The following is a 25931-nucleotide window of genomic DNA, read 5'->3' on the forward strand; positions in this document are numbered from 1 at the left end:
CCTGGTGTTCAAGTCGTACACGAGCCAACTTTCAGCATTTTCATGCGCCGACCATTCACGCTATGACATGGTGGTAGTATCTCTTTACGACCCCATAATCAAATCATTACTTTACATATATCCAAAAAATTCAAATAATTAGTGTATACAATATTCTAGTAGTAACTTCTTTATTCACAAAAAAAACCTGAGCCACTCTTCCTAATCCACATATTGTTTTCGCTAGTGACGATCATACAAGATGGAAAAAAATTAAAAGAGATATGCGAGTGAAGAGGGTGTTGAGGGGTTCGTTTTTCGAAAGCTTTAATAAATGCGTATTGTGTGCTGTCGTCTTTTGTTTCGATCCATTACGAAGAAGCCGGCTTTTCGGCCAAAAGTTTTTCGTATTCGTGTTGTCGTTCGTTCAATACAAACTTGATGCGTGCCATCGATTTCTGGCACTATAAAGAATGGCATTTCTTTGATTAACACCGCATATCATCATAACCTCATAGGCCATATCACATCACGCAGGTACATGAAAAAGAAGCAAAATACAAACCTTCTTCAAACGACCGGCGTTTGTCCAAATCTGCTTGTTGATACCCATTCTCTTTGCTTCTTCACGCTGTGTTGCCAATACGTTTCGTTCCTTGAGAAGCACGTACCACAGCTTGTGCAAATCGTCAAATGACTTTAAGCGTAATTCACTAGCCTTCCATGCGCGTCCTAGTTTCAATTGTTTTGTTAGTCCAATCAATATTATTCTTTTTTTTTTATATCTTCTCGTCATGTCTCTCGTTCTCTCGTTTCCGGTCGTTGGGCGTGCATTTATTTGTTATATTTACCAGTCCAAATTTGTTTTGGGAGAGCTTCACCATTCTCAAAGAATTGGTTCAAGCCTTTGGAAGTAGCATTTGTGCTGGTAGTTGCTTCGTTAAATAAAGGGCGTGCTGTGCTGAATGAACGAATGGAGGAAATCGTTGTCCGGGAAAATCGTTGCAGGAGTGACATTTTTATGGGAATTGACAAAAGACAGAATGCAGCGGTGTGCAGTGACCAAAAGGTGGTGGCTTTTGAACTGCGGTGTTTTCAAGGCGGTAATTTTACCTGCGACCAGGTCCTGTGGATTTTGACAGCTCGGCTTATTACAACCCATTTTCGCTGGTTGGCATTACACCCACATACTGTAATACTTTGAAACTTTATATCCCTCAAGGGCGCTTGTCCGTGGTGATCTCTCTTTCTTTCTTTTTTAGATAATCTTTACAAACACATCTGTATGCAAAAGTCTTAAACAACTGACCTATTCCATAATGTAGAGACGGACAACTACCATCATGCCATCGTTGAACTGGCTGACCAGTATTTGTTCCCTTCCGCGGCCGACAACCTGATATTACAGCCATTGCCTGTGTGCTTTTAAACCAATTACATGCACATCTATTAAACGGTAATACGAGCATATGGGAGAGAAAGTAGAATAGAGTGACAGTTTAAAATTCGATTCTAACCCTCGCCGTCATATTCTAGTTTATGGTTCGAGAGTTGCTTAATACCTATATGGAGTACACTAAGCAAAAACGAATGACCTGGTGCAACGGCATGGTAGAAGGCACAATAGTTAATCAGATCAGATATTAGAGACTAGTATGTATTCCACCAATAGAACCGAGTGCCTTGTTAGTTAAACCAAGCCCTTCCCCATAAAGGAAAATAATGGTATCTAATAGTGCACCCAGCCAATGTTAAAAAACATTTAGTTTGCTTCCATGATGAATCAGTATCTTCTCCCATGTCTCTAGTCAATATCCACTCTTTTATACTGACTGTACTGTAAAATTTCACAAATTGAGAAATCTACTATGTTGCAAAGCTAGGAAAGGCTTCGCTACCTTCCTGAGATCGATGCATACAGTAGTTGGAGTAATTCCCATTTCTCAACGCGAGTAAATAAATGGCTACTTCGCCATATACACTTCACACAAACAGGTCGGTCGACCAGCTGCGTGCTGAAGTGGTGACAGGGCGAATGGTAAGTATAGAATATCATCTTAAATCCGAGCGGTACCAAACCGAATCTTATGAGTAGCAACACTGTATGAGCAGGTATGCAGGTAATTACAAAATGGAGAAAAGAAGCACACTTCCTAGGAAATCTGTTGACCAGACCACGGTACACAAAAGCCACGTATATGAAAGCAAAGACAAGAAAGAAAGAAACATGTTTATACCAAACTTATACGTTTTTGTTTTTGCTGCTCACAGATGCATTACAGACCGGTATAAGATGTTAATAGTTTGGGAGCGTGTGCACGCTGCGCACTATTTGGAAGACATTTGAAGCATTACATACTCGCCGCATAAGCGAAAGTCTTCAGTATCTCTTGCAACCCAGCCATACCAAATGACCAAAATGAAAAGTCTATGATAAGGTTGGAAAATCACTTTTGCAAGCAAAAAGATCCCGAAAAATGGTGCCTTGCAAACGTATTGAAGTTTAATTGAAGCACGCCAGCCATACGACAGTCGCAGTACGCATCTCAAAACGTTGTAGAAATTGCTTGGACACAATGTTGTAGTATACTTGGCAACAAATATCAAAAAGCAAAGGCCGAAGACATTGTAAAGATTTGGCGAGTAAGTGAGATCTATTGCTTTAACCGATATCTTTTCTGTTATAATTTCTCTATACACGTACCAAGAAAGAATGGTAAACCGACAACCCTGGCACTACCACCAGTTGTTCAAGGCGTTGAAGCCAAGGAGAGCAATCGTCATCGGCACCACCACCACCAGCAACGCAAACAAACATCTTTTACAATGCTACATACTGTTACGAATTTGAAAGTTTGCGGTAATGCTGATCCGCGTACAGCAGGTACTCTTCTCCGCCATCATGGCTACTCTAAGTTTTCTTTAATATTGTGGCAAGCAACTTATATCCAATTGACATATAGTGCAGCAGTAAGAAGCTGACAATAGTAGCCGAGATAGCCAGCGCAGTATCAGCAGATCCGCACCCTCGACGAACTCAACGACACACACACACACACACACACACACACACATATATATATATATATATATATATACATATGCATATCAGCACTACGTACTCATTAAACAACAACATTTAGTGCACCGGAGCTCCAGTGACAGGCATAAATTTAACTGAAGAGTGCCAAAGCTACGGGGATTGTCGATAAAAGAAGCCCAGAACAGAAATCCACTGAATGATGCTCAAATTTTGTAAGTAAATAAGAACAAGTAATGGGCAAATTTGATGCAAAGATTAATAATTATAGACAGTATGCTAATTGCACTTTTTAATGCATCAAAGTCATTGAGCTACGTGTTCTTATTTTCCACAGCACCGAACGATGCATCATTTCTCCCTTCCAAAACCAGCAGCAGAATGCGATTTTCCTTGCACTTAAAAAGAAACGAGCATCCAACCCGCGCTGGCTTGGAGCTCCCAGGTATCTGCAAAACGCATTGCAAGTATAATTTACGAAGTCAAACAGCGGGATCAAATAAGAGAAAGAATAAAGGCCATTGACGTTTCAAACATTCCACTCGGCGGCACAAGCATGGCTTTCCTTATCTTTGTCACTGACCATGTGCATCAGTGGATCGCCAACAAGGGCACCAGAGAAGTTGACCTGATCAAATTAGGACTTCAACTGTTTCGTCGGAAACACTGTGGGTATGCTCGACAATACATTGTCAACTTGCTAAGGAAATGATGTTCATTGTAAAGTACACTAATGTTGTAATATGGCTGTAGTATTGTTAATTTGTACTGACAAACTATTGTGATGCTTCTGTTGACGTAAGTCGCATCCATCACCAGGAACAGACTTTGCTTTGTTTAACGAGACGCTTGACTCGCGGATCTCGTACGGGTTCATGGTCATAGAATTGACGTCTGCAATAAAAACCCAGAGCAAATCAGACCCCGTGGCGTGCGCCTCGGTAATCAAATGAAATTCATCGTTGATAAGTTGGTGTTGGCCGGCGTTGAGAACCCCAATTGCAGCATGTGTACTTGTTCGCGATAAGTTTTTTTTATTCGGTTCAATAGTATACTGCGTACAAGCACATCAGTATGTAATATGCGTAGAAAACTGACTCTTTCTCTAGTGTAGAGACGAACATTCTTCCAAGATGCTTCTGTCTGTCGTTCGCCATCTGGTTGACAGTCTGTATGCAGCTAGTCAAGCGAGAAAGAACAAGCGAATGCAGGGAGATGACCAAGTTAAACACTTACGGCCAACGTGTGGCCGGCCAAGTATACAAAGTTCAACGCAAGGCAGCATGAATCAAACACTTTGGGTTTATCGTGCTTTATTTTGTCGGGGTATGAAATAACAAAATGTAGAGTGGACGCGGCCCTTTCAAAAAAGAGCCCCCGAGTGGGAAGCGGCTTTATGCTTAGTCCCTCCAGAAACCAGAGTGAACGCGGCTTTCTGCTCACTCCCAAACTGGATTCCATTCTACAAATGGGTCAAACCCTCTGTGATTACCAAAACCACTTTAAACTGACATTTGTGATTACCAAATACACCTCAAGGACATACCATATCGAGTGGACGCGGCTTTATGCTAAACCCCTCCCAAAGAAACGGATCCATTCTTTCGTTCAATCACTGGTGCGCCTCGTTCGTGAAGAAGTCGTGGTTCCTTCTCGTTTCGTTGCCACACATATTCAACATCGAATGGGTCATCTTCCTCGCAGTGGGTGTCGCTATCTGAACTACGGATATCGGTGTGTTGGTCCGTAAATTAAAGACAGCGGCCTTTAATGATCCATGGGATGGCTAAAGCGAGGCCACGGCCATAAGTCCTCTGGAGAGAAGGTGGAGAGTAAGCAGTGTTACGTCCCCGTCGTGCTCTCTGGAAACGTCGCTATGCGACGGCTGAACACGCTGCATTCTTACTTGCTTTTCATCAAACAAACACTTACAAGTGTATGGAATTTCGCTATCAATCGTCGACGACGATGTTTTATGTTTGTAAACGAGGTCGTACTGTGTACCTGCAGCAGGATACACCGTCTTCAAGGAGGTTTTGCTGATTGAAACTGCTGCAAAATGGGAAACTGGTACTGAAACGTTATATAATCTGGCTATGTACCAACAAAATGCTCGACCTTATAACATTATACAAGTACACACGTTTATCAATGAAGCGAGCTGTTAAGGTCATCTCGTTTTATAATATAAGCTATACTTTGTCTTTCTTGCTTTCGTAATACTCAAGTCAAATTCGGCCGTCAAAAGAAGGTCAACGTGGGAAAAACCAGCATATTTGAAGTGGTGTGTTGATAAGGTTATAGTGAAAGCCTGACCATAATTTTAGAAAACTGTTCATTAAAAAAAGGTACCTACATATATCATATAATGCTTTTCAGCAAATACAGCAAACCTTTAAAATCAGCAATTGACTAAAGTCATTGAGTTAAATTTTTGCCCAGGAAGAGCCTGAGTGTAAGGACCGCGTCTCAGTAGACATCAGCACTCTCAATAAAAAAAATGCAGATCAAGTTGACCAATCATACTACTAGTAAAGGGCTATATATTTCCTGAACTTGAAGGATAACCGTTCATGATAAGGAATGACAAATAAAGTTGCTACCCGCGATAACGTGGTCAGCTCCGTGATGTCTAAGAATGAACTTACCAAGTTTCGCGCACACAGTATCTGTGAGTTAGAAATTATTTGTCGATTAAAAAATTGTTCATAAAAGTATGCATGACCTGAAAGTACTACGGCGCGTTGGTGAGTAATATATGCACAAGAAACTAAAGTTGATGCTGAGCGATAGTGGGAGCAGCACTGTGCTTGCTCCTGCTTAATTATATCTCCTTAAAAGATTATGCGAGCAATGATTGCTCAAAGCATTGTCAGATATACCGCTCGGAAAGGCACAGATTTATCAGAGTGTCGAACTAGTCTGTCTCATCCAGGGTCACACTTTCATATATATATAGACGTCGAAACAAAGGGTATGCTGGAATTGCAACATGGGTTAAGGGATTATGTATTATCAGTAGTTTTCTAATCAAGTGGGAAAGTGTTTCCTCGGTCACAGTGTTTACCGCAACCATGAATGACTTTGGTGGAAGACCACAAAGTATACGGGGGTCACCAACCGGTTCTAATTTATAGACCTCCAAGTCCGATGATTCGGTAGTATAAGGGTACCCTGCCCACCTGAGGGAAAAAAGGTAGGACTTGAAAAAAAATCTGGTCGCAATTTTGGCCTGAAAACTCCCAAAAAACCCAGAGACACGCGCGCGTCTCTTTTTTTCTCTTATTCAAACAAAAAGGCAAAAAATATGGCTAACGATCGTGAGGTAAAAAAGGAACCAGTAATATAGGATCATTTCTCCTTTTTCTCTTTGTAAATTACTTATACATTCTCCTTTGTTTACTATATCATAGCTTGGTTTGGCTATTCATGCCATTGCACTAGATGCGGAACAAATGGCTGCTAACTTGCGCAAGTTTGCTACCTTGTTCGGCGTTCCTAGTGATGACAGCGCTGTTGTTTCTACTACTGCCGCCAAAAGGGGTGCTGCTGCTGCCACCAGTGACGATGAAGAAGAAGGTGAAGGCAAGAAGAGAAAGCGCCAACGCAAGGTCGTGGATCCACTTGCACCTGAAAGACCCCAGAGCGCGTACAACCATTTTATCAAACAAAATTATGCTGCGGTCAGAGCAAAGAGCGGTGAGGGTAACAACAGTATTCTGATGACTGAATTGGGCAACATGTGGAAGAATACCAGTAACGAAGAAAAGAAGGTAAAATGAAAAGATAGCTATAACGAGAGAGACATGGAGAATGCATTCAGACCTTGATATTAACTATACATCACACGACTCCTTCGTATCATTTCAGAAATTCGAGGATCTCGCCATTAAAGACAAGAAGAAGTACGAGGTGGAACTCAAGAAGTTCGAAGCCTATCGTGCCGATCACCCATACGACCCAGAGAAGGAGGGTGTTACGGTGAACTCAAAGAAGCAACAAAAGAAGCAGGCCAACGCTTCTGCTGCCAACAACAACAACAACAACAACAACAAGAAAGCGGCGGCTGCCAAGGAGACTGCAGAGTCTAGCGGCGACTCTGATTCGGATGAACTTGAAGAAGAAGACGAGGAGGAAGCACCCGCTAAAGCAGCAGCCAAGGCCAAGGAGCAGCCCAAATCCAAGAAGAAGACTGACGGAAAGAAGAAGCCATTGACCGAGAAGCAACCTGTGGTCAAGGCAACCAGCTCGGATGCTAGTCAGGATAAGAAGAAGAAAAAGAAAGCCACTAAGCATAAGAAAGCTGCTACCTCAGGATCGCAATAAACTTGTTTCTCTCGTTTGATAACCAAACCAAAGAAAGGGTCTCTTTCGTCTGTAGTGTGTGGGGTTAGTGGTTTGGGCTATATTTTCCAATGTAATGCAACAGAGGTTATGAAAAGGGGATAAGACTGATCATATCAAAACAACAGCTGGCCCAGAGGTGTGAAATAATCATTGTGGATGTGCTTCTCCTCCTTATTTTGCTCTCCCTCCTGGTTCAGTGTGTTTTCGGTCTTGCCTTGCCCACATGATTACTTTTTGCATGTCCGTTAGTAATACATAGTGCTGGCCTGTTTGTATGTGGCAAACTCTGCATCATCTGACATACCTGCTGTAGTAGACGCTCTTTGAACAAGCACAAAGGATGAGCCACTGCCGCTTTATTTTTGTTTTCGCTTTTGCTTGGAAGCTTGCCTTCAGAGAGCACACATCCTTTTTACCGTCCCGTAGAAAGCCATAATATGGATATCTACTTGCTGCATTTTGTTGTCAGCACGTACCTTTCTTTATACTTCTTACATATTGCTCTTTTCCTCAATGTTTACAGAGCTAACCAACATCTTCTGACTATATCTCTATGTAGCCTTTATCGAGGGCCAATATCGCACTTTTTAACAATGTCTAGTAAGATACGGCGTTACATTTTATAATACACTTGTACATAAATTAGCCGGGCGCCATATATAATCGGAACCAAACGGAAGCATAACGATAGATATCTGCAACAAAGCATCCAAGGCCATTTAAAGTATGACTTCTGTAGCCTTAGTTTACTTTTGTTGACTACATAATACTGTGTATCGCTAAGCGGTGCAGGTCACTGTTTCCTCAAAGGAGCTGCGCGCTTGTGAGAGCTAGAGTATGCATACTGGAAAATATAACAGCAGATGTGCTATGTCCCTTTCAAAGAGGGACCAGTAAGCATGTATAGAAAGCCGTGGGATCTCACGTACAGGATCTGGGCACTCTGATGACTATGTCCAGTATTATTAATCAGTGCTTTTGTCGTATTTGCTAGATGTGTTTACAGCGTCCCAAGCACTTGGCCTCGCGCATCGAACATCGTAGATGTCAGAATCAGAACAGTTCGGAACTCAGAACGCAGTTATCAGTCAAAGCTGAAAAAGAGAGATATCCGAGCTCATAACAGAGTCCCGAAAAAAGGGTATTCCAGAAGATCTGTGTACTACTTATCGCGAATCAAGTCATGTAATTTATCGTCTCTCTTCTAAAGTAGTCAATTCCTTTCGGTAGATGGACAGTATCAGTGGGCCCCTTGTTGTCAACGCCTTTTCTTAATCGATAATCAGCATCACAGCGAACCTTCATATATGCACGCAGACAAACCTGCATACATCCTACTGCATTACACATTAAAACCCAAAGTCGTGGATTTGATCTTCTACGCTGAACACAAAGAATGTATAGGTATACCCAGAGTAGTAATTAGCATATATTATGTACAACACACACTGTTCTCTTGAATTACAAATCGTTTGAACACTGTAGTATTAGTCTTAATTTTAATGAAGGGGTACGTCGAGGAGACTGGTGATGGACGGTTTCTCTTTAATAGCATTGATAAGTGTATGCCACGATCTTCCTTGGTAAAACTTACCACTTGGAGCGTATACACTCTAGACACGCACATATCCAGCTCGTGTATTGTCGAACTAGCAGTGTTTGGGTGCTATAATCAGCCTGCAATAAGTTGACAGGTGGAAGAACGTTATGTATTCCGTTCCGCTAATTAGGCCCCGACTTGCCGGTTGCTTCTTTTGCTGCAGCAAATAAGAAATTACCGTTTAGGATGAAAAGAAGGGGCGCAGTTTCCGCAAGAGAGTTACACGAGACCTTAACCCTTCTTGGAGTATGAAGAGATGCTGAAGCAGGCGCAAGACCGGTTCCACATTAATAAAAAAAAAGGAGTTGAAATGATGTTCCATTTCTTTTCCTTCTTCTCTTCCTTTTGTTTTTGCCGTTGCTGCCGTTGCTGCCCTGCTGCGTGAAAGAGAGGCCTTCTTTTTTGTTTCTTTTATACTCTTGACCAAACACACTCAGGCACACACCGAAACCAACGTCTCGCCATGGTCACTCTCGAGAAAATTGTACGTACCATTTTTCTTACGGATTTCCTTTTTTCCCCTTCCGGTTCCTTTGCTATTTATAAACAAAAAAAAAAATAAGCTCATTTCAACAATAAAAAAAGGGCCAGCGGATAAGTCAGTCCAAATGGACAAAGATATACGTAGCGCTAGCAGTGGCTCAAGCCGTCCTGATCATTGCCTTGCAGTCGGCCATAGCCAGCCAGAACACTAGCCAAGCTGGCGTGCTGCCTGAAACAGCGTCGACCTCTTTCGGAAACGATGGTATTGTCGACAATATCGCCTCAGCATATGACCGCATCGAACACGCCCGCGACCGCCTAAATCGAATAAAGTGGGAGAACGTTGCCTTTATCGGTTTCCAAGTCTGGTTCTGCGCAATGGTCTTTGATGCTGTGAGTTTACTTTACTTTTTTTTTTATGCAAAGGGGATCATCATCCCAATCTCCGGTACTCGTGACCTCGTCGATAAAACTTGTATGTGGTTATTCATAATGCTCATCATCATCATCATCATCATCGTCGTCGTCGTCGTCGTAGACTGTATATCAAAACGCACCCGAAGTCATCGCTCTCGCCGTTCTAAACGTGATCTGCTCGATCTTGGGCGGTCTCGAAGTCATGGACGGTAAACGCTGGCTCAGCCGGATCGAACAAATCAATTCAGACTACAACCTCGACATAAGCGTATCGTTTATCCGGATCGCCACCTACCTAGAGATCGCGCTGACAGTGCTTCTTGTTCTGTTCGCCCTTTCATTTCTGTACGTGTCCTACATGGTCGTACGAGAGTTTGGCTGGGTGATCTATAAAAAGATCGGTCCGGATGTAGGCGTACAAAGTAAGCGCTTCATTTTAAACACACGTGGATGCTGCTGTCACAGAAAGACTCACTGGAAGTTTCGACCTTCAAGGAATGTACCGTATCTTTCAGTTCTTTGTCCTGGCGCTTAAAATCGATATTTTCATTGAATTCCTGGTGTCCTGCTTTTACTTTATCCAATTTGCTATTGAAAGCGGCTTTGATTGGGATACGTGGATCCAGCTGGTTGTCACCGTCTTGATCTTGCCGATGCTGTACTTTGGACGAATGACGGTTGCATCAGAAAGCTACGGACGGATGATCGTCTTTATTGCGTTCCAGTTTGTCGTCGTCTTTGAGTTTATTCTGATGCTTCGTCAAACACTGGAGCCAGGCAATTTGTGGTACACTTGGATCTGCTTTGGTGAGTCAGCGAATCAGTCAGGCACACAGAAATTAAACAAAAAAAAATAGAGGCTCAGCTACTGACTAAAAGTTTTGTTGTTGCGTTATCACTTTGACTAGTCGTTATCGGTATGGTGTTTGCCTTGGTAAGACAGAACAAAAAGAATCTTTCTTTTTCTCAGAAAAGAAAGGAACGAAGGAAGGGAGAGAAATGCTTACACATACGCATTTATCTGGTATTAGGCAACGGCTGTGCTGGGCGCGTGGACAATGCATAATTTTGGAAAGGGTCTTGCGCCATACGTCCAAAGAGGTGACAAAAAGAAAGAACATCCCACGAGACATGAGCTGCGGGAGCAGAGCTCTCTCAACTCTTGGCGGATTGATGACGATTGAAACAACAACAACCGCTCTCCGCCTTGTATCTTTCCTTCTTCTCTTAACTGTTCGTCATTTCTTCTTTATTCTTTTCCCCTTTTACCTGTACATGTACTGATAGCTGTTACTTTTTCCATTCTTCCTTTCTAATAACTACAAGCCTTCCTTCATTATACCCCCTTCCAGCTGCTTCGATCTTCCTTGATCCGTCATCGTCGTCATCCCACTCCCAAACAAACTTATAATAATATGTAAAAGAGAAGTAATATTGATTTTCTTTACTCTTAATCTTCTGTGCTACGGCGCTTCTTCAATGATGCCAGAGCCTGTTCACGTAACTGCTGTGTCTTTTCTGCCGGATCACCATCTTCATCACCAGCCTCAGTTTCCCATTTGGATTTTTCAGCTTTAGGTGGTGGTGAGGCTGCTGCAGGGCTTGCTGATCTTCGTCTGCGTGATGATGACGATGATGCATCTGCAGGTGGTGATGTCCGACGGCTCCGTTTCGGACTGGGGCTTCGGCTTCGGCTTGGATTGCGAGGTGACACACTGCGTCTACTCGATCGTCGTCGAGGTGTGCTGGGGCTTCGCCGTCTTCTATATTCACGACTACGGTCTCTAGGCGATGCGTGACGACGAGAATAGCGAGGAGGGGTTCGGCTACGGTAACGACGACGGTGGCTGCTGCGTTGCGATGGGCTTCGTGATCGATAACGGTGGCGTGGAGGTGGCGATCGGCTGTCACCATAACGACGTGATGATCGATGTGATGATCGACGAGGTGGCGAACGCGATCGTTCACGTTTCTTCGGAGACCGGGATCTTGATCGTGATGATGGGCGTCCCGCATCCTGAAAACATAGAGGGTAAACTAGATTAATAACATATAAAATGAAAGGATAACCCACTATGTATCGTTATCCCATAAACCATATCCACTATCCACTGATCAAACTTACAAATCGAGATGGCCGCTTTCGTTGAGTCCCACGATCTTGTCGCATATCATGTTCTTCTGCTTCCTTTCGTCGGCGAATAGCATCCATGACAGCCTCCTGACGCGCCTTGGCACTTTCTTGCTGTTCCTTATTCCGCATAATTTCCTGCTTTTTCTCCTCCAGGAACTTTTGTGGTATACCACTCTTGGACTGCTGTGCACTAAGCAAGAGCCGCCATAGCTCTAGAATGAACGTTTGTGTATTCTTTTCCAGAAATCCCGTGAGATTGATTTGCATCATTTTCGGATCAGGATTCTACATGACACCGAAAAAATAAAAGTTTGTTAGTAATCTTTACATAGACACACTCTTTCTCTTTCTCTTTTTTATTTCTGGCATAGAATCCTAGACAATGCCTGCTAGTACCTTCTCTTCCAACAGCCCAAATGCAAAATTAATAACGAGTTCATCCTCAAAACCTAAAAGTTCTGTAACGCGTGTGGTGATCCAAGGTTTAATTACATCGAACTTGACTTTGGTCATGTTGACCTGAAAAAAAAAACCAATGATCGAATAGTACAGTAATCAGATTTGGTACACTAATTCAGACCTTCTTTTGTTATATGACTGTTACCTTTTCATCAAACTCTGGTGGGAAATCCATGGATTTCAAGAGTTTCTTGTTCTTGTTGCTGAACCGCATGTCTTGGTCAGCACTTGTGCCCTAATTCAAGTTTTTTTTTTTTTTTTTGTAGCTGTGTGTGTTGGTATTGACTCATCCACGAACTAGTAGTAGTCCCAAGTGTTTAGAGAAACGCATGCAAAATAAAAAGAACAGTATGATCACCACCTCAATCAATTCATACCTTGAAAAAGCCAGCGTCACCCATGATTGAGATTGCGATTGGAAAGAGAGTGTATTATATGTGAGGTGGATTGCACTACACATATAACTGGGCCTGAATTATAATCCTCTCTCCCACAGCCGCCAGCCGCTTTATGTTATATGCGAACAACGAAACATTGAGGCAGAGAAGACAGCTTTCTTTTTGGTTATTCCAAATTATTATTGTTGTTTTCCAGTAATGTCATCAATTCAGCGATTTGATTATTCAATTCTTCCACTGCTTTATCCTTCCTTGCTGCATCCTTTTTGAGTAGTTCGTTGTTTTTCAGCAAGGATGCTGCTAATTCTTGTTCCTCCTGATACTCCCGCTTTTTGTCCCGACACTTGTTCTTCCATCCATCCAACTTGCGTTCTGCTTTGCTTCGTTCCTTGTTCACTTCGACTATTTTGTTGCGTGTGTCGTGTTCCACTTGCATTAGCTCCTCGCGTTCCTTTTCAGCCGCCTTGACGTTCATCATCAAATTTTTCACTTGGGCCGTTAGTGACGAGATTTGGATTTGGATCTGCGTGAGTTGTTCTTCGTAGTGTATTCGTTGTGATTCCAGTTGTGATGTCAACATGTATGTGTATTCTACAGTCATGGCATCTAGTTTTTCCTGTTGAAGAACATTCAAAATTATTAATAAACGATTTCCAGTAATGCTATCTAATTCTTTTTCTTTACCGGTGCCGTGTTGCCATTTTTCTGATATGTTTGTTGACTCGCTGAAGCTTCAGTCGTAGAAGAATGAGGTGTAGTCGCTATGGCAACGGGAGCAGAGCTTGTAGCGCTAGGCAACTCTACGAGACTTCCATCCACCATATTCTGTATTAACCGATGCACATATCTGAACAGTCCATTTGATATTGTCAGTAAGCTAGTGTGATCACAATAACCTACAACCTAATTTTCTTTTACCTATCGCCAGTATAGTCCCATATCCGTTGAGTCTCAATTTCCAAAGCATATGAATCGCCCGTTTCCATGTAGTGATCATATGCATGTGCATCGTGGTACCGACCACAGCCGATATGCCCACACACCATACATATCCAAAGACTTTCGGTTGATCCACATGTAAAGCATTGTGCTTCTTCGTCGGGTGTTGCGGGCTGTTTGGGTATCCTTTTGCTGCTTCCTTCTTCAAGTACAGGCTTTAACGAGTAATTACATACTGGACAACTATCAGCATCGAGAAAGAGGGACACACGGTGAGACTTTATACTCTGTTTTGTACTAGCTCTGATGTGGAAAAAAAGAAGATACATACTCGCCATCACCCCATTTGCTCAGGCAGTAGCATTGAAAAGTATGCTCGCATTGGATGGTCATTAAGTCAGTGACACTTTCGTCCATACGTTCCAGGCACACAGGGCATGTGGGCAATTCGAGTATGTTGACTGGAGCGTTTCGAACGTAAACAACGTGGCATAGTTCTGGTTCCATTACATTGAACTGTTTGCCGTTGAACCGTCGATGAAACTCGTTTGCTGCAGTGGGTGTTGTGAACTTTAACAATGCTGTGTATTTGTTAGGTGTATGGTCCCTGGATATAAAAAAAAAGAGCCAAATGTGTACCTCTAGTTAGCTCCCTTTGTGGCTAGTTATTTCATGCAATTTTTGTAAACCAGATATTATCATTGTTGTTACCGAATAATGCGGAAGGATTCGACAGGTGTATTACTACCACTACTACCAGCAAACTTGACGAAATCCAATGCTTGCATATAGGTAGGAACCGCTAATATGCATAGGAAAATTGAACCCTCTGTCGGTATATCGATGCCTTCCGTCTCTCGATAGAGATGCAGCGTACCTGAGCCGCAATTCGTTGTCGACACGACTTTATTGGTTTGAATAGACTCGATCGTAATGGCGCCAAAGCGGAAATCCCTGCGTGTCACTGTATTAGATTTATTGTCATGTTGTTCCTGTTGCTGCTTTCGCTGTGATCGTTTGTTATTCCTGTTCGTAGCGGTGTCGGTGGTTCTTTCAGCAGGTGTTGGTGGTGCATTGGGCTGCCGCGTAATGGTCGACGACGACGACGACGACGACGAAGGCGACGACGAATGTTTACGTTGTGGTGACGATCGTTTAGATCGTGCAGGTTGTTTTTGGTCTTTTAGAGAAGCTTCATGGTCCTTGGCATCGGGAAGAACTTGAGGGAGTTGTTTGAATAGATCGGCGGGACCATACTGTAAAGTGGCCAAGTTTAAGCGTAGTTGGTAGAAAAACATGTATAAATCAAGCTGCGCTACAATGCTATCATCCCCCACTTAAATACTATGAGATAGACCAGCTGACTTTACTTGAATAGTGTGCCGCATAACAAACGAAAATAGATCCACGAGGCCCTTTTGTGCATGGCTGTTATATGCTACCCTCAACAAATGTGTTTTATTATCAAAAGTAGTTAAGAATGTATGCTCATCAATTCCTCAACCACTTGGCAGAGTCGTTCCACTGTGTAATCCAATTTTCGACCGCCATTATGTCCCTCAACAACGCCTCGCATTTGCTGCGGCGTCAGGTCCAAAAAGCTTTCGATGAGATCTCCATCGATAAAATGTGAGCTCTTGTCTCTAATATCGTTGATTGCTATACTTCGCCAACTGCAGAAAAAAAAATTAAGTAATATAGCACCAAAACAAAAAAAAAATGTACAAAAAGAACAGATTAATTCCTTACTCTGTGTGGTTCAAATCACCCAGACTTGGTACAATCTTGAGAAGGTTATTCTGCATTTGCCATAACAGTTTAAAGTGATCGGCTGAGAGATCCGCAATGACGCCAATTGTGCCGTTGGTTGTACAAAAGATCAAAGATGGTGCCACTGGCTTGTTGTCGTCCGAAGGATGAGATCCCAGTGAACCTGTCCGAAACCGTTGAATTCGCTCACCAAAGTGCCATTGGCTTACAATCTCCAAATTGGTGTCACTATTACTGGTACTGTCATTTCTCTTTTCGGTATTTTTGCTGTTATTGCTGTTGTCGGTGCGCTTCAATACGAGCAAGTGTCCGCTTTCTTCTGCTGCTGCAATGTATAAATCATCACTGAGAGCTTCAACGGATGTGATTTGCTTTGGCTGTGGATCTTGTGCGGCAAGTTTCATGGTCTGTTTGTGCGAGTCGTAGTGAATGGCAACCACCGATGAAAGCATGTCTCCACTAACGATGGTGTCGTTGTATGTAGCAATTGACTGACTGATGGTAGGAACACGGATTGTGCATACGGATGCCAAGTGGCCTCGTCCACTTACTTCGAGTTCCCATCGATATAAATGTATCTGTCATGGCCAATTATGAGATATCAAGGACCGCGAGCGACATGACAACATAGCTACACTTACTGTCCCAGAGACACTGGCAAGTAATTTTCCTTGGAATGGACGAATGTTCTCAACCATGGCCTCTGTTCGGAACTGGTTGACTAAATGTAATGTCCGTTCAGGCGTGATTCGATATACCAAAAGTCGACCTGTGCTTCCTCTTTCATATGGATCGCCCATGACGCCTGTGCCCAGCACATAGTATTCAGTACCATCGTTATCAAACACCATATTCGTTAAAGATAATATTCGCTCAAAGTTTTGTATATAGACTCGGTCAATGACTACGCAATAATATATATGAGTTATCAATATCAATTTCAAATCTCCTTGTTCTCTTATGTTTCAGAAAGTTTCTTTTATACCTTTGAAATTCTGCTCATCCCGAATTTCAAATGCACTCGTTGTGGTTTTTGCAGTCAGCCGTGTTCCTGGTATTAATGTAGACGTTACTACGCCAAACGTCCTTGACGATTCTTGGTACTCGATCCTTCGGGGTGTGTCGTTGGTGGGTATTTTGGTGATGTGTAATTTTTGAATTTCCTCCATTTGTCCGATAATCAGCCCATCTTTAGTCGTGAGAGCCACTGCATCCGGGAATGACAGGCTATTGAAAGATGTTGCACAGCGGACATCCTGTGTGATTAAAGAAATGATGGTTTAGAAGGAGCGGCCGCTGACAGTGAAACGTACTGAATAATTCGGTTACCTTGAGATTGACATTGGAATAAATGAGTTTCTGATTTCGGCTGTGGATCACACTTGGTTTGTCTGAAGCTGCAAAAACATGCATCGTGCCATTGGATGAGAACGTTCCGAGAGAAATCGGCATTTTGCCTAAAAAGGATCGTTTCTCATCCGAAAGCTGTCCTCCCTCTTTCATCTTGTAGTTATAAAATTGGCCATCACCTTTTTAAATCACGACGACACGTGCCATTGTTTTAGATTGAATATACTTTTCCTAAGTGGATCATGCAGAAAATTAAAAAGAAATTACCAAGCGCAACAAGCAGATACGATATATCTTCAAACTTGGCCATGAGAATCGAACGAGGCATGGCTGTACCTGCCAGCGTTTCCTCGGCAACCATGTCAAGTGATGGTAACGATAGTAGCCGGACACCAACTTGTCGCCAAACACCCACGGCTACCACGGATGCTGTATATGGGTTCATGGAATCCAATGAGGTGATGTCGATACAAGACACTTCTTGATCTAACTGGGTCGCTCTATTGTTGATCTTTAACGATTAAGCGTCGGCACCACTTACAAATCAAGAAAAAAAAAGTATCCTTACCCAATTTGTAGTAATCGATCATCGTCTTGAATTTGGAGCGCATAGAGACGCCCATAACCGGTAGACACAACGCATTGCGAAGGATTGACGCTTGCTACGGTGATCTGCGACATGTCTGATGGTATCCATTCGTCCAGCAAGGGACTATCCATCCCACACCCCATCAATCTCACACTGTAGTCCGTTACTTGAATAACACGATTGCCAATGACAGTGCCAGCAGCTAATGTCTGTCGATCCAAAGCAAATCCAGAATATGTTGATAACTCACGCATTTCGTCCCCTCGTAGCTGCAATATCCGAGTTTGGCTTATGAACGAAAATACTAGCATATCATCATGCCTAACATTTGAAAAAGTCATCGACGTTGTTAGAAGCAAACTCGAAAAAAAATTTTCGTTAAATAAAAAGAATGGTCATCACCTTGAATCAAACGATGGTCGTAAGCCCCAGATGCCTTTCACACCACTTATCTCAATTGTTGCCAGTTCGTTCAATCCAACACCGTTTCGAATGATCCGAAGTGAGCTGTCACGACCCACGCCTGAGCAAGTGATCAATTGATCTTGTCCCTATATCCATGATTCACACATACATCTTTTAATAAAGACGAATACCCCCTTTTTATCTTTGGTAGCCCGTTGACAAATAACACACATACCTGCTTATCCAAATCTGCAATACAGAAATCGGTGATGGGTCCGATATTCGGAAACTCCTCAATAACTTCAATCACGTCTCTTTCCGGTGATCGACGCGATATATCCAGATGCACTAGTTGAGAATCGCCTGTGGTAGAGCCAATGAATACAACATCATTGTCAAGGTATGTAAGACAAGATGGAGTTGAAACCTGACCAAAATTCAAGCAAAATAATCAACACGTTGTTCCCTGTAACAGATCCTCGTTTTTATTTTCTCCATACCAGCTCCTCCACGATGTTTCGTCCCATTTACTAACCTTTCCCAATGCTGAAAACTGTAGTCGTTCGACTGTATTCGGTTCTTTTTCTGATAAAGTCAATTGCAGCAAGTGCAAAGTGCCTTGTGCCTGATCACCCAGCAAAATTCTTGTTCCGCTTTCATCCATGATAGTATAACTGCAATCAATTCCAAATCATAAGCCCACCTTGAATGGTTAGCGTCTCAAGATCTTCTCAATTCTCGCTGGTTTCTTCTTTTATCCTTCCTTGTAACTTTACCAGTTTATAGAGCATTTGTTAATCCCCAAGCCGCGCGGTGCCTTCCCTAACTTTAAGAAATGAACGGATGCCTCGCCGACTAACAAGGTACCGCCCAAGGGAGCTGGTAATGGGACCAGAAAATTATCATTCCAACTTGACGGAAACTCTTCAATCATTTCATCTTTGGGTACGAATTCGCGCGTGGTCGGATCCAGCTCGTACGCTCGAACATGTCGCATCTCGTCGTCTGGGTCATCGTATAATATCGCGAGCGTTGGTACCTGAGTATCATGTAAAAATGCCATAGAGACCAACTTGTTCCCTCCCAGTCTATAAAAAAAACATCAAGCGCGTCAGACCAGCACCGATTCAAGACCTCTTCTTCCTTTCCATACAGTTAGGAGCATACCCCAAGTTGATTTGCTGTTGTTGTTGTCGTTGATTCTTATTACGAGCCTTCGCAGCTTTGAGTGAACTTCGACGTCCTTGCGGGTTGGTTGCATTGTTGATAGTATTACCAACGCCGTTAATACTACTACTGCTTCGCTGGTTAAACGCGTCAGATTTCGATATTGCCACCATGGATTCGTTAAGTGCCGTTGCAAAGTATTTGCAGGTAGGATCAAACATCCCAAAGACGTCTTGAGATATTGCATAAGGTGAACCGGTGGCTCCAATTTCTCCACTTGCTTCGGATACGATCTGTTGTGTCTTTTCTGAATACGTCAATACGCAGTAGGTGAGTCGTCCAGTCAGAACAAACAGCGAAGCCTTGTCGCAGTCCTACAATGTTATTGTTGTGTGTAAGTTGATCGACTTGAGAACATACATCAAAGAAATCGATCGTTATGCAAAGTGTTGTAAAGTGCGTCGTGTTTCTAACCTCGGGTCGATACAGATCCAAAGCTTTGATCGTGCCATGAATACTAAATTCTAACGTTGGTTTCAATCCATCGGGCGTCAGTGTATAGATCTCAATCCGTGTCCCTTTCCTAAACGCGAAAAAAAAGAGTATAAAGTTAGACTACTCTGCTCTTGACTTTGTAACATATATTTCTATTTGAAAAGGATAAACTTACCCCAATATTAGATTCATTTCATCGTTTGCTGTAAATGGGCCTTTCACAGAGTACTGTGTAGCAGTAGGTTTTTGCGCTGTTACAACATATTTGTAAAAGGCCATGACACGGTTTCTCTCAAGATATAGAAGTTAGAAGGAGAAAGAGCAGCTTTGAATGAAAATTAAGATAAGCAATGGAGCGTCCCCTTAACTACTCCTCCCCCTCTGCAGACTGGTTGAATGCTGAGCCGACAAATCAAATGCCGTGTAATCGAAGCAAACCGCGCAGAAACTCACGTCTGAACAATTTGGCTGAGCTTAAGACCCACGCTGAAAATTGGAGACATCAACTGGTTTTTATAACTTTATACTAATCGCACAGAACGAACGCGTCAGAGTATTGATCTTTTAGCGACGACTTGATGGACTCTATTATCGTCACTGTCGACCGTAGCGCAATTGCAATAGCCATACGCAAAATCCAAGATGTACCTTTACACATGATATTCCACGTCTATATAATCAAGTGTCACATTGAGAGGCAGGAGCTTAGGTTAACCCCTAAACAACCATGACCTACAACTAAACCTATATAAAGTCTTTTGGTCCCAGGGAAGTATTAGCATAGTATACCTCAAATTGCTACATACTCTTTCTTTCGAGCAGTGTTACCATTAAATTGAGCGCAGTGGCTTCATGTTTGATTTAGCCTCTCAACTTTAAAGCGTCGCCATAAACCTTCGCCAGAGTCCTTTATCCTCCTTACTTGGAGGATAGCACTCTCAGTAATTCTGGCTTGCATGCTACAGCGCACAACGTGATGTACTTGACCAATACTCACTTTCATTAAATTCACTACGAAATATGTCAAACTATATTTTTTTAAGTATTATCATATAGAACCAGTAGTGGCCATTCCATATCGTAAACGTTACAATCTTATGCTATGTTAATTTGATCCCTATATGTGTTAGCCTAATACAGATGGTCTGAAATATGTGGACTGAACCTACATTTGAACAACTAAGAGACAAAGAGTAGTAAAAAAAGAAGCCAAAGCTTCTCATGGAAAACAACTTTCCAACGTAGGTAGAGCCATCGTAGATTAACCCGTTCCTATGGTACTGGTGCTGCGGTTGCTGCGGTTGCTGCGGTTGCTGCGGTTGCTGCGCAACGCCAATGCTGCGGTAATGCTCTTATTCAACAAGCTGTTCATCGAATCTTTACAGGGTAAAGGGTTCGTTCTATTTATAGTTGTTCCTTTTGATAATTTGGGGGTGCAAAAGAGTTGTAGAGTTGCTGCGGTTGCTGCGGTAGTTATGTATTGTATTCTGATTGCCGCTTGGTGTGTGGTTCTTTTGTATGTTTGGTTTATTTGTTATGGGTGGTTCTCGGGGTAACAATAGTGTGTGGATCCCTTCTTGAGTTCTTCAATCCACATAACCCCCTATCCAATAGAACAATTTTGATCTGTTGCAAAGGGTAAGATGAAACGTCAACAACTCTTACAACAGGAGACCTTATCGACAAGAATCCGTGAAGCATGTAATAATGTAATTAACCAACAGACCTCATTGGATTCGTTTTTTCATTCACATACAGTGTTTAGAGGAGGCGTCATAGAAAAAAGAGCCTGTAAAGCTTATAGCGACGACAGGTAATAATTAACAACGTAAGTATAAAAGGTAAGGTTTTTTTATTTATTTATAGACGAATCATCAAAAATGATAAAAATAATGTTTAAAATGGTCTTTATTAGAAAGCTTATGTCAACCTTCGTAATGTTGCTTTTGAAAGCAGGCGACATCTATACTAAAAAATGCGACATTATTTTGCTGCCAAGCGACATTTATTATTATTGGCCTGCGACATTAGTTGTTGGAAATCCTGTACTGCATTCAGCAACACGCGCACATAAACAAAAATGTCATTAGAACAAAAGGTGTCATGTTTTTTGTTATCATATAATATGGAAGGAGTCAATCTCAAAGAAGGAATACAAGTTTTTACAGCAAGTCATAATCATGACGATAGTCATTACAAATCTCATTGCTTATCTATATAACAAAGGGTACTGACCTCCTCTGCTTGTAGGCATGTGTAGTCACTTATTGGCAGTGGAATTATTAAGTATTTAAGGATGTAGATAAATAGAAATAAAGCATGATACTGTAGTGGTCAGGTTTCCATATCATATATACCGGCTAAAAAAATGGAAGAATAAACACTTCGCTGGTAAAGGGCAAATAAAAAGCAAATGCTATAGTGAGATTCAACGATATAAAAATACATATTTAGTTTAGAACTTATATTTATTGGAAGGCTAATGACGATACGCTTATAGCATTCTTGTCGCTTCCTTGCGGTGCAGTGATTTAGAAAAAAAAATACAGAGTAGGAGGTGGTGCTTTGGCTGAAAACCCCCTTCTAGAGAGGGAAAAGGCCAAAGCGGATTAAGATGTTGGTGAGGAGAGGTAACAAAGTAAAAATAAATAAGGAACAAGGAAGAGATAAGTGAAGGTGTAAGAGGGGGGGAGAAGAGCTGACTATAGACGCTATGAGTGTAGTGAGGATCAGGGGATGATAATAAAATACAAATATACATCATACGGGAATCAGGTAAAGCATTCGCTCTGGGTGTGCTGCTGGCAGGGAGCGGCTTTTCTTGATTTTATAGCTCGTCAGTTGCCAATTCCTCGTTTAGTGAAGTCGCCATCAGGATGGTTAAGCTTGCCGATCGGCACAAGGAGGCTTGTCTATAATGTAGTCAAGCGGCTTAGGATCGGTGGCAGCTCGGAAGGAACGGCTCCAAAAGCTTTAACACAGGACGTGGCAATGGCTTGAACGGAGGGGTTTTAGCCTAAAGTTGACAGAGAACAAAATAAAAGGGCATATTAGAAATACGTGTTGTGCTCATTCATAGATAAAGTGGTAGTATGATCGCCGGTAAGCTAAAGTTTTGATACCTTGTTTTAAAGTATTAATTTTTATTTTATGGTGCGGCATCTGGACCCCAAGAAGAGCACGGCTTATTCTGCTATCTTTGCAGAATATAGCATGTCTTCTTCAGGGTCCAGATATATAGTGGCTTTAGCTAGAAGTATAACCAGCCGCACCATATAGACCGTGATTTTGGCCGACAACACCGCGGTCTCCACCAAGGACGCCCTCTCCTCCGCAACCAAGATTACCGCATCCGAAACCAAAGCTAGATCATCAGCCGTGGTCTCGAAAGGGTCCTGGTCGCGGTCGCCCTTGGTGGTAATGGAGGAGGGAAAGGAGGAGAAGAGATGGTGAAGGAGGAGGAGGAGGAAAAGAAAGGAAACTGGCTAACCAGCGGCTCGCAGATTGTAGTGCCGAGGCAGCAGCAAGCAAAAACGATTTTGTTGCCTGTGTGTGAAATAAAAAAAAGATAGCAGTAAAGATGTAACAAAACAAAAATAATCGGTATTTATGATGTATGAACAAAACCCTTCGTATCCGACCCATCTATCCGAAACAGCTCATCACTCTCTCAATTCATTCATCCAACCTTTTCTGGTACCTACCTTGTTCTTGTCCGGTTTCTCTGCTGGCAACACTTCTGTGTGGTTTCTTGCGACAGGGCATCTGGTACACATACTTTTGAAGATGATAGATGAACATCAAAGAGCTACCTTCCAGACAGGGAACCCCCAAGAGAAAAAGGGAAGATTCAAATAGACAAGCCCGAGCTCCCATGTTCTTGCTATATAACGCTTTAACCTCCTCTTGTATCATATCCATCTATCTCCGCAATATGAAAGCGGCATCCTGTAGTTTATGTGACCGGACCGTAAACATTATCGTAATTCGAAAAAGTCGAGCTTCATGTTAACACGTTGTATTCCGGAATTCATATATGATGTTTTAAAGTTGATCAGTAACTCTGTACTTACTTTTGCTCCTTCTTGGAGAGGGTAGATAAGAGGATGCAACTGCACATTACAGAAGTCAATCTTGTTTTAATCTATCGGATCATGAAAGCAGTATAATTTGCTTACTGCAGCCTGTCCCCCGGTGGGGTCTACATTTTGAGACGATGGATAAATGATGGGAAGGATGATAATAGAGAAGCGGTAGCTTATTATTAGATAGTAGATAGGTAAAGGGATGGTTCTCAGTCATAGGACGACATATTATGCTTAACCGCACAAGAGAGACGTCGACACCCCACCCCCCCCCCCCCCCAAACAGCCCACACAGCGGGACTGGCGACGTTGATCCCGGTGTTTTGGTATACAAAAACAGCGACCAAGACGATCAAAACAGATAGAAATTAGCTTGCAGAAGAAGTTTACATGGTCCCGACCCGACGGTCCTCGACATGAGGGGGACAGCATGCTCCTTGTTGTTGTTGTTGTTTCAAAGTATTAATTTTGGTAATGATTCCATGGGAAGCATAAGTTGGTCGCTTATAAGTTTCGATTACCTGCTAGCTGCTATTGTTTTCAACCGTAACATAGATTTTTCCATGGTTCAAAGCAGCGATCAGCGCACTATGCAGACGAGCACAAGCAGCACAACAGCATGAAAACAAAAAGGAAATGCTTCTTACATCCTTCATGTATATACCTCTTATCTTATAAAAAAAGCAGAGAGACACAAGCAGCGCAGTTACAAAGCTGTGATGTCGAAGGCTGAATAGCGTTTTGTCACTCTTCTTTCCAATACTTTCAACAACCACGGCAACAAGAACAACACAACCAACGTTTTCCATACGATAGCGCACTCTTATCTTTGATTTGCCAACGCACAACAGCATGCTTGTGACGACAGTTTCGACACAATCAGAGCAAAAGCCACCAATTGGTGAGCATTTTAGATTTGCATTTCATACACATTCTTTGTTGCGTGTGCTCTTGCCTTTGCTCTCTCTTCATCTTTTTCACAAGAAAACTAACGCTCAATGTAACTTAACTTTGTCTTTGCAGGATTTAATCACCGAGCAAAGACAACAGCATATATGCTCAAGAATCGATATTATTTCAAGGGTGTACTACTTACAAACACGAATGCTTTTTTTCCCTTTTGACTCGAGCAATGCAAACGAAGGAAGACCATAGAGACCGGTTGACGAACCATAACGGACCTTACGAAACGACAAAACGTGAAAAATTCATAACATACACAGGAAACAAACGCCAACGAATCATGTGACGATTGAAATCTACCGCCGTCGATCTTCAGGTATGAAAGCTCAAGTCCATTTGAACTGCTGACACGTTTGGCTTTTCTTTTTTCTTTAAGCATTCTACAGTCTTTTTGCTATGAGTGGGTGGGCATGTTGTTGCCGTTCAGACATGTGTATGAGAAAGGGTCTTTGTGATTACGGAGGACAAATATTGCCGTGCATGCTTTTCTCACTCACCGCTTTTCGTCACACTCAATATGCTCCATTGGTTGCGGACACCCAGGTGCTGATACTATATCCTCTGTATCTGGTTACCGTCACCGCTGGCACTTGCTTTATATGACCATTCCCCTTTTATGCCAACGCCGATTTGCTGCCATATTATTATAGGAATGCGAGCGCAAAGTGGTGAGCCATCGTTCCTCTCCAATGTGAGAACTAGATAACCACAGCTGCTGGATCAATGTTTTGCAGGATCTCGTTCACCTTAATATTAGAGCGTAAGGAAAGGCATTCAATCATTCCCTGGTAATTAGAGGGGAAAAGTGGTATTACGTGTGTATGTTGATTGAAGGAAGCACATATAAATGACCCTTCTTCGTTTGTATGTAGACGCTGGATTTTCTTTGGGTCTGAGCTAGCAGTCGCATGATCGCATGCTAAGTTTTATCATTTAATTTTAGGGATGGATGCAAGTATTACTGTACGATCAGAAAAAGCGCGACATAAAGTTTATATTTAATTTGATCGTATTAGAGATTCAAACGGTCGTTTCATATGTATATATTCAAGGCTCCGGAAGACTGTATTCTGTTGATCGGTTGGTGGCTCCTGTACTTCATTGCCTTTCGCAACAGCTTATTTTACAAAGCAATTCCGAGCCACTGGTTTTTTTTTCGCAATCACTAGTCTTTTGAGGGCATGGCCAAAAGCTAGGGATAGTACCAGTATCCGTCTGAGTATGGTAGCACGGCTTATCATCACAAGTTTGATCAGGCAGCAAACACGGATGGGGATCGCCGAAGCAACATCTCCGCGATGATCCCTGGAA

At 42.4% G+C, this 25931-nt stretch overlaps 7 protein-coding genes across 7 annotated transcripts; 3 read left to right on the plus strand and 4 right to left on the minus strand.

The window, feature by feature from the left end:
• Nucleotides 1–2: 2 nt before the first annotated feature.
• Nucleotides 3–1040, minus strand: BDB00DRAFT_815892 (mitochondrial 39-S ribosomal protein L47 (MRP-L47)-domain-containing protein). Its single transcript, XM_053122952.1, has 3 exons — nt 831–1040; nt 545–711; nt 3–443 (listed from the first exon to the last, which is right to left on the minus strand). The coding sequence occupies exons 1-3, from the start codon at nt 994–996 to the stop codon at nt 351–353; spliced, it is 426 nt and encodes a 141-aa protein (XP_052981370.1). The 5' UTR covers nt 997–1040; the 3' UTR covers nt 3–350.
• Nucleotides 1041–6195: 5155 nt separating this feature from the next.
• Nucleotides 6196–7546, plus strand: BDB00DRAFT_815894 (uncharacterized protein). Its single transcript, XM_053122953.1, has 3 exons — nt 6196–6344; nt 6433–6792; nt 6890–7546. The coding sequence occupies exons 1-3, from the start codon at nt 6327–6329 to the stop codon at nt 7343–7345; spliced, it is 834 nt and encodes a 277-aa protein (XP_052981371.1). The 5' UTR covers nt 6196–6326; the 3' UTR covers nt 7346–7546.
• BDB00DRAFT_815895 (uncharacterized protein) lies at nt 7381–8308 on the plus strand. Its single transcript, XM_053122954.1, has 3 exons — nt 7381–7407; nt 7491–7596; nt 7671–8308. Exon 3 carries the CDS (start codon nt 7804–7806, stop codon nt 7990–7992), a length of 189 nt encoding a protein of 62 aa, XP_052981372.1. The 5' UTR covers nt 7381–7407; nt 7491–7596; nt 7671–7803; the 3' UTR covers nt 7993–8308.
• A 10-nt stretch (nt 8309–8318) lies between these two features.
• BDB00DRAFT_882586 (uncharacterized protein) lies at nt 8319–11050 on the plus strand (the record flags this gene model as incomplete). The annotated part of the gene is made up of 6 exons (XM_053128160.1): nt 8319–8325; nt 9604–9842; nt 9988–10288; nt 10362–10673; nt 10775–10800; nt 10898–11050. 6 exons carry the CDS (start codon nt 8319–8321, stop codon nt 11048–11050), a joined length of 1038 nt encoding a protein of 345 aa, XP_052981373.1.
• A 920-nt stretch (nt 11051–11970) lies between these two features.
• Nucleotides 11971–12694, minus strand: BDB00DRAFT_760800 (serine/arginine repetitive matrix 1; the record flags this gene model as incomplete). The annotated part of the gene is made up of 3 exons (XM_053119233.1): nt 11971–12285; nt 12397–12519; nt 12605–12694. Coding segments are annotated over 3 exons (528 nt in total), but the record flags the coding sequence as incomplete, so codon positions are not given.
• Nucleotides 12695–12928: 234 nt separating this feature from the next.
• BDB00DRAFT_815946 (uncharacterized protein) lies at nt 12929–15103 on the minus strand. Its single transcript, XM_053122955.1, has 5 exons — nt 14508–15103; nt 14128–14403; nt 13776–14039; nt 13542–13704; nt 12929–13473 (listed from the first exon to the last, which is right to left on the minus strand). Exons 1-5 carry the CDS (start codon nt 15092–15094, stop codon nt 13024–13026), a joined length of 1740 nt encoding a protein of 579 aa, XP_052981375.1. The 5' UTR covers nt 15095–15103; the 3' UTR covers nt 12929–13023.
• A 167-nt stretch (nt 15104–15270) lies between these two features.
• Nucleotides 15271–19851, minus strand: BDB00DRAFT_760774 (mono-functional DNA-alkylating methyl methanesulfonate N-term-domain-containing protein; the record flags this gene model as incomplete). The annotated part of the gene is made up of 14 exons (XM_053119230.1): nt 15271–15469; nt 15546–16144; nt 16208–16470; nt 16552–16822; nt 16896–17095; nt 17184–17416; nt 17485–17826; nt 17920–18056; nt 18146–18337; nt 18446–18584; nt 18687–18998; nt 19078–19357; nt 19596–19660; nt 19748–19851. The coding sequence occupies 14 exons, from the start codon at nt 19849–19851 to the stop codon at nt 15271–15273; spliced, it is 3336 nt and encodes a 1111-aa protein (XP_052981376.1).
• Nucleotides 19852–25931: the final 6080 nt, after the last annotated feature.

The sequence above is a fragment of the Zychaea mexicana genome (genome assembly GCF_025766255.1).
Source record: "Zychaea mexicana strain RSA 1403 chromosome Unknown BDB00scaffold_23, whole genome shotgun sequence".
Taxonomy (NCBI): domain Eukaryota; kingdom Fungi; phylum Mucoromycota; class Mucoromycetes; order Mucorales; family Lichtheimiaceae; genus Zychaea; species Zychaea mexicana.

Bases quoted from the DNA above. Each gene is read 5' to 3' on its own strand.
- BDB00DRAFT_815946 (XM_053122955.1), bottom strand. From the start codon at position 15,094: ATGTTTTTCTACCAACTACGCTTAAACTTGGCCACTTTACAGTATGGT. The intron at 13,705-13,775 runs GTAAAAGAAAAT...TGGACTGTTCAG, and splicing joins TGGGACTATACTGGCGATAG to ATATGTGCATCGGTTAATAC. The intron at 13,474-13,541 runs GTAAAGAAAAAG...GTTCTTCAACAG, and splicing joins AAAATGGCAACACGGCACCG to GAAAAACTAGATGCCATGAC.
- BDB00DRAFT_815895 (XM_053122954.1), top strand. From the start codon at position 7,804: ATGGATATCTACTTGCTGCATTTTGTTGTCAGCACGTACCTTTCTTTA.
- BDB00DRAFT_815892 (XM_053122952.1), bottom strand. From the start codon at position 996: ATGTCACTCCTGCAACGATTTTCCCGGACAACGATTTCCTCCATTCGT. The intron at 712-830 runs GTAAATATAACA...AATTGAAACTAG, and splicing joins CCCAAAACAAATTTGGACTG to GACGCGCATGGAAGGCTAGT. The intron at 444-544 runs GTTTGTATTTTG...CATTCTTTATAG, and splicing joins ACGCCGGTCGTTTGAAGAAG to TGCCAGAAATCGATGGCACG.
- BDB00DRAFT_815894 (XM_053122953.1), top strand. The intron at 6,793-6,889 runs GTAAAATGAAAA...GTATCATTTCAG, and splicing joins CCAGTAACGAAGAAAAGAAG to AAATTCGAGGATCTCGCCAT.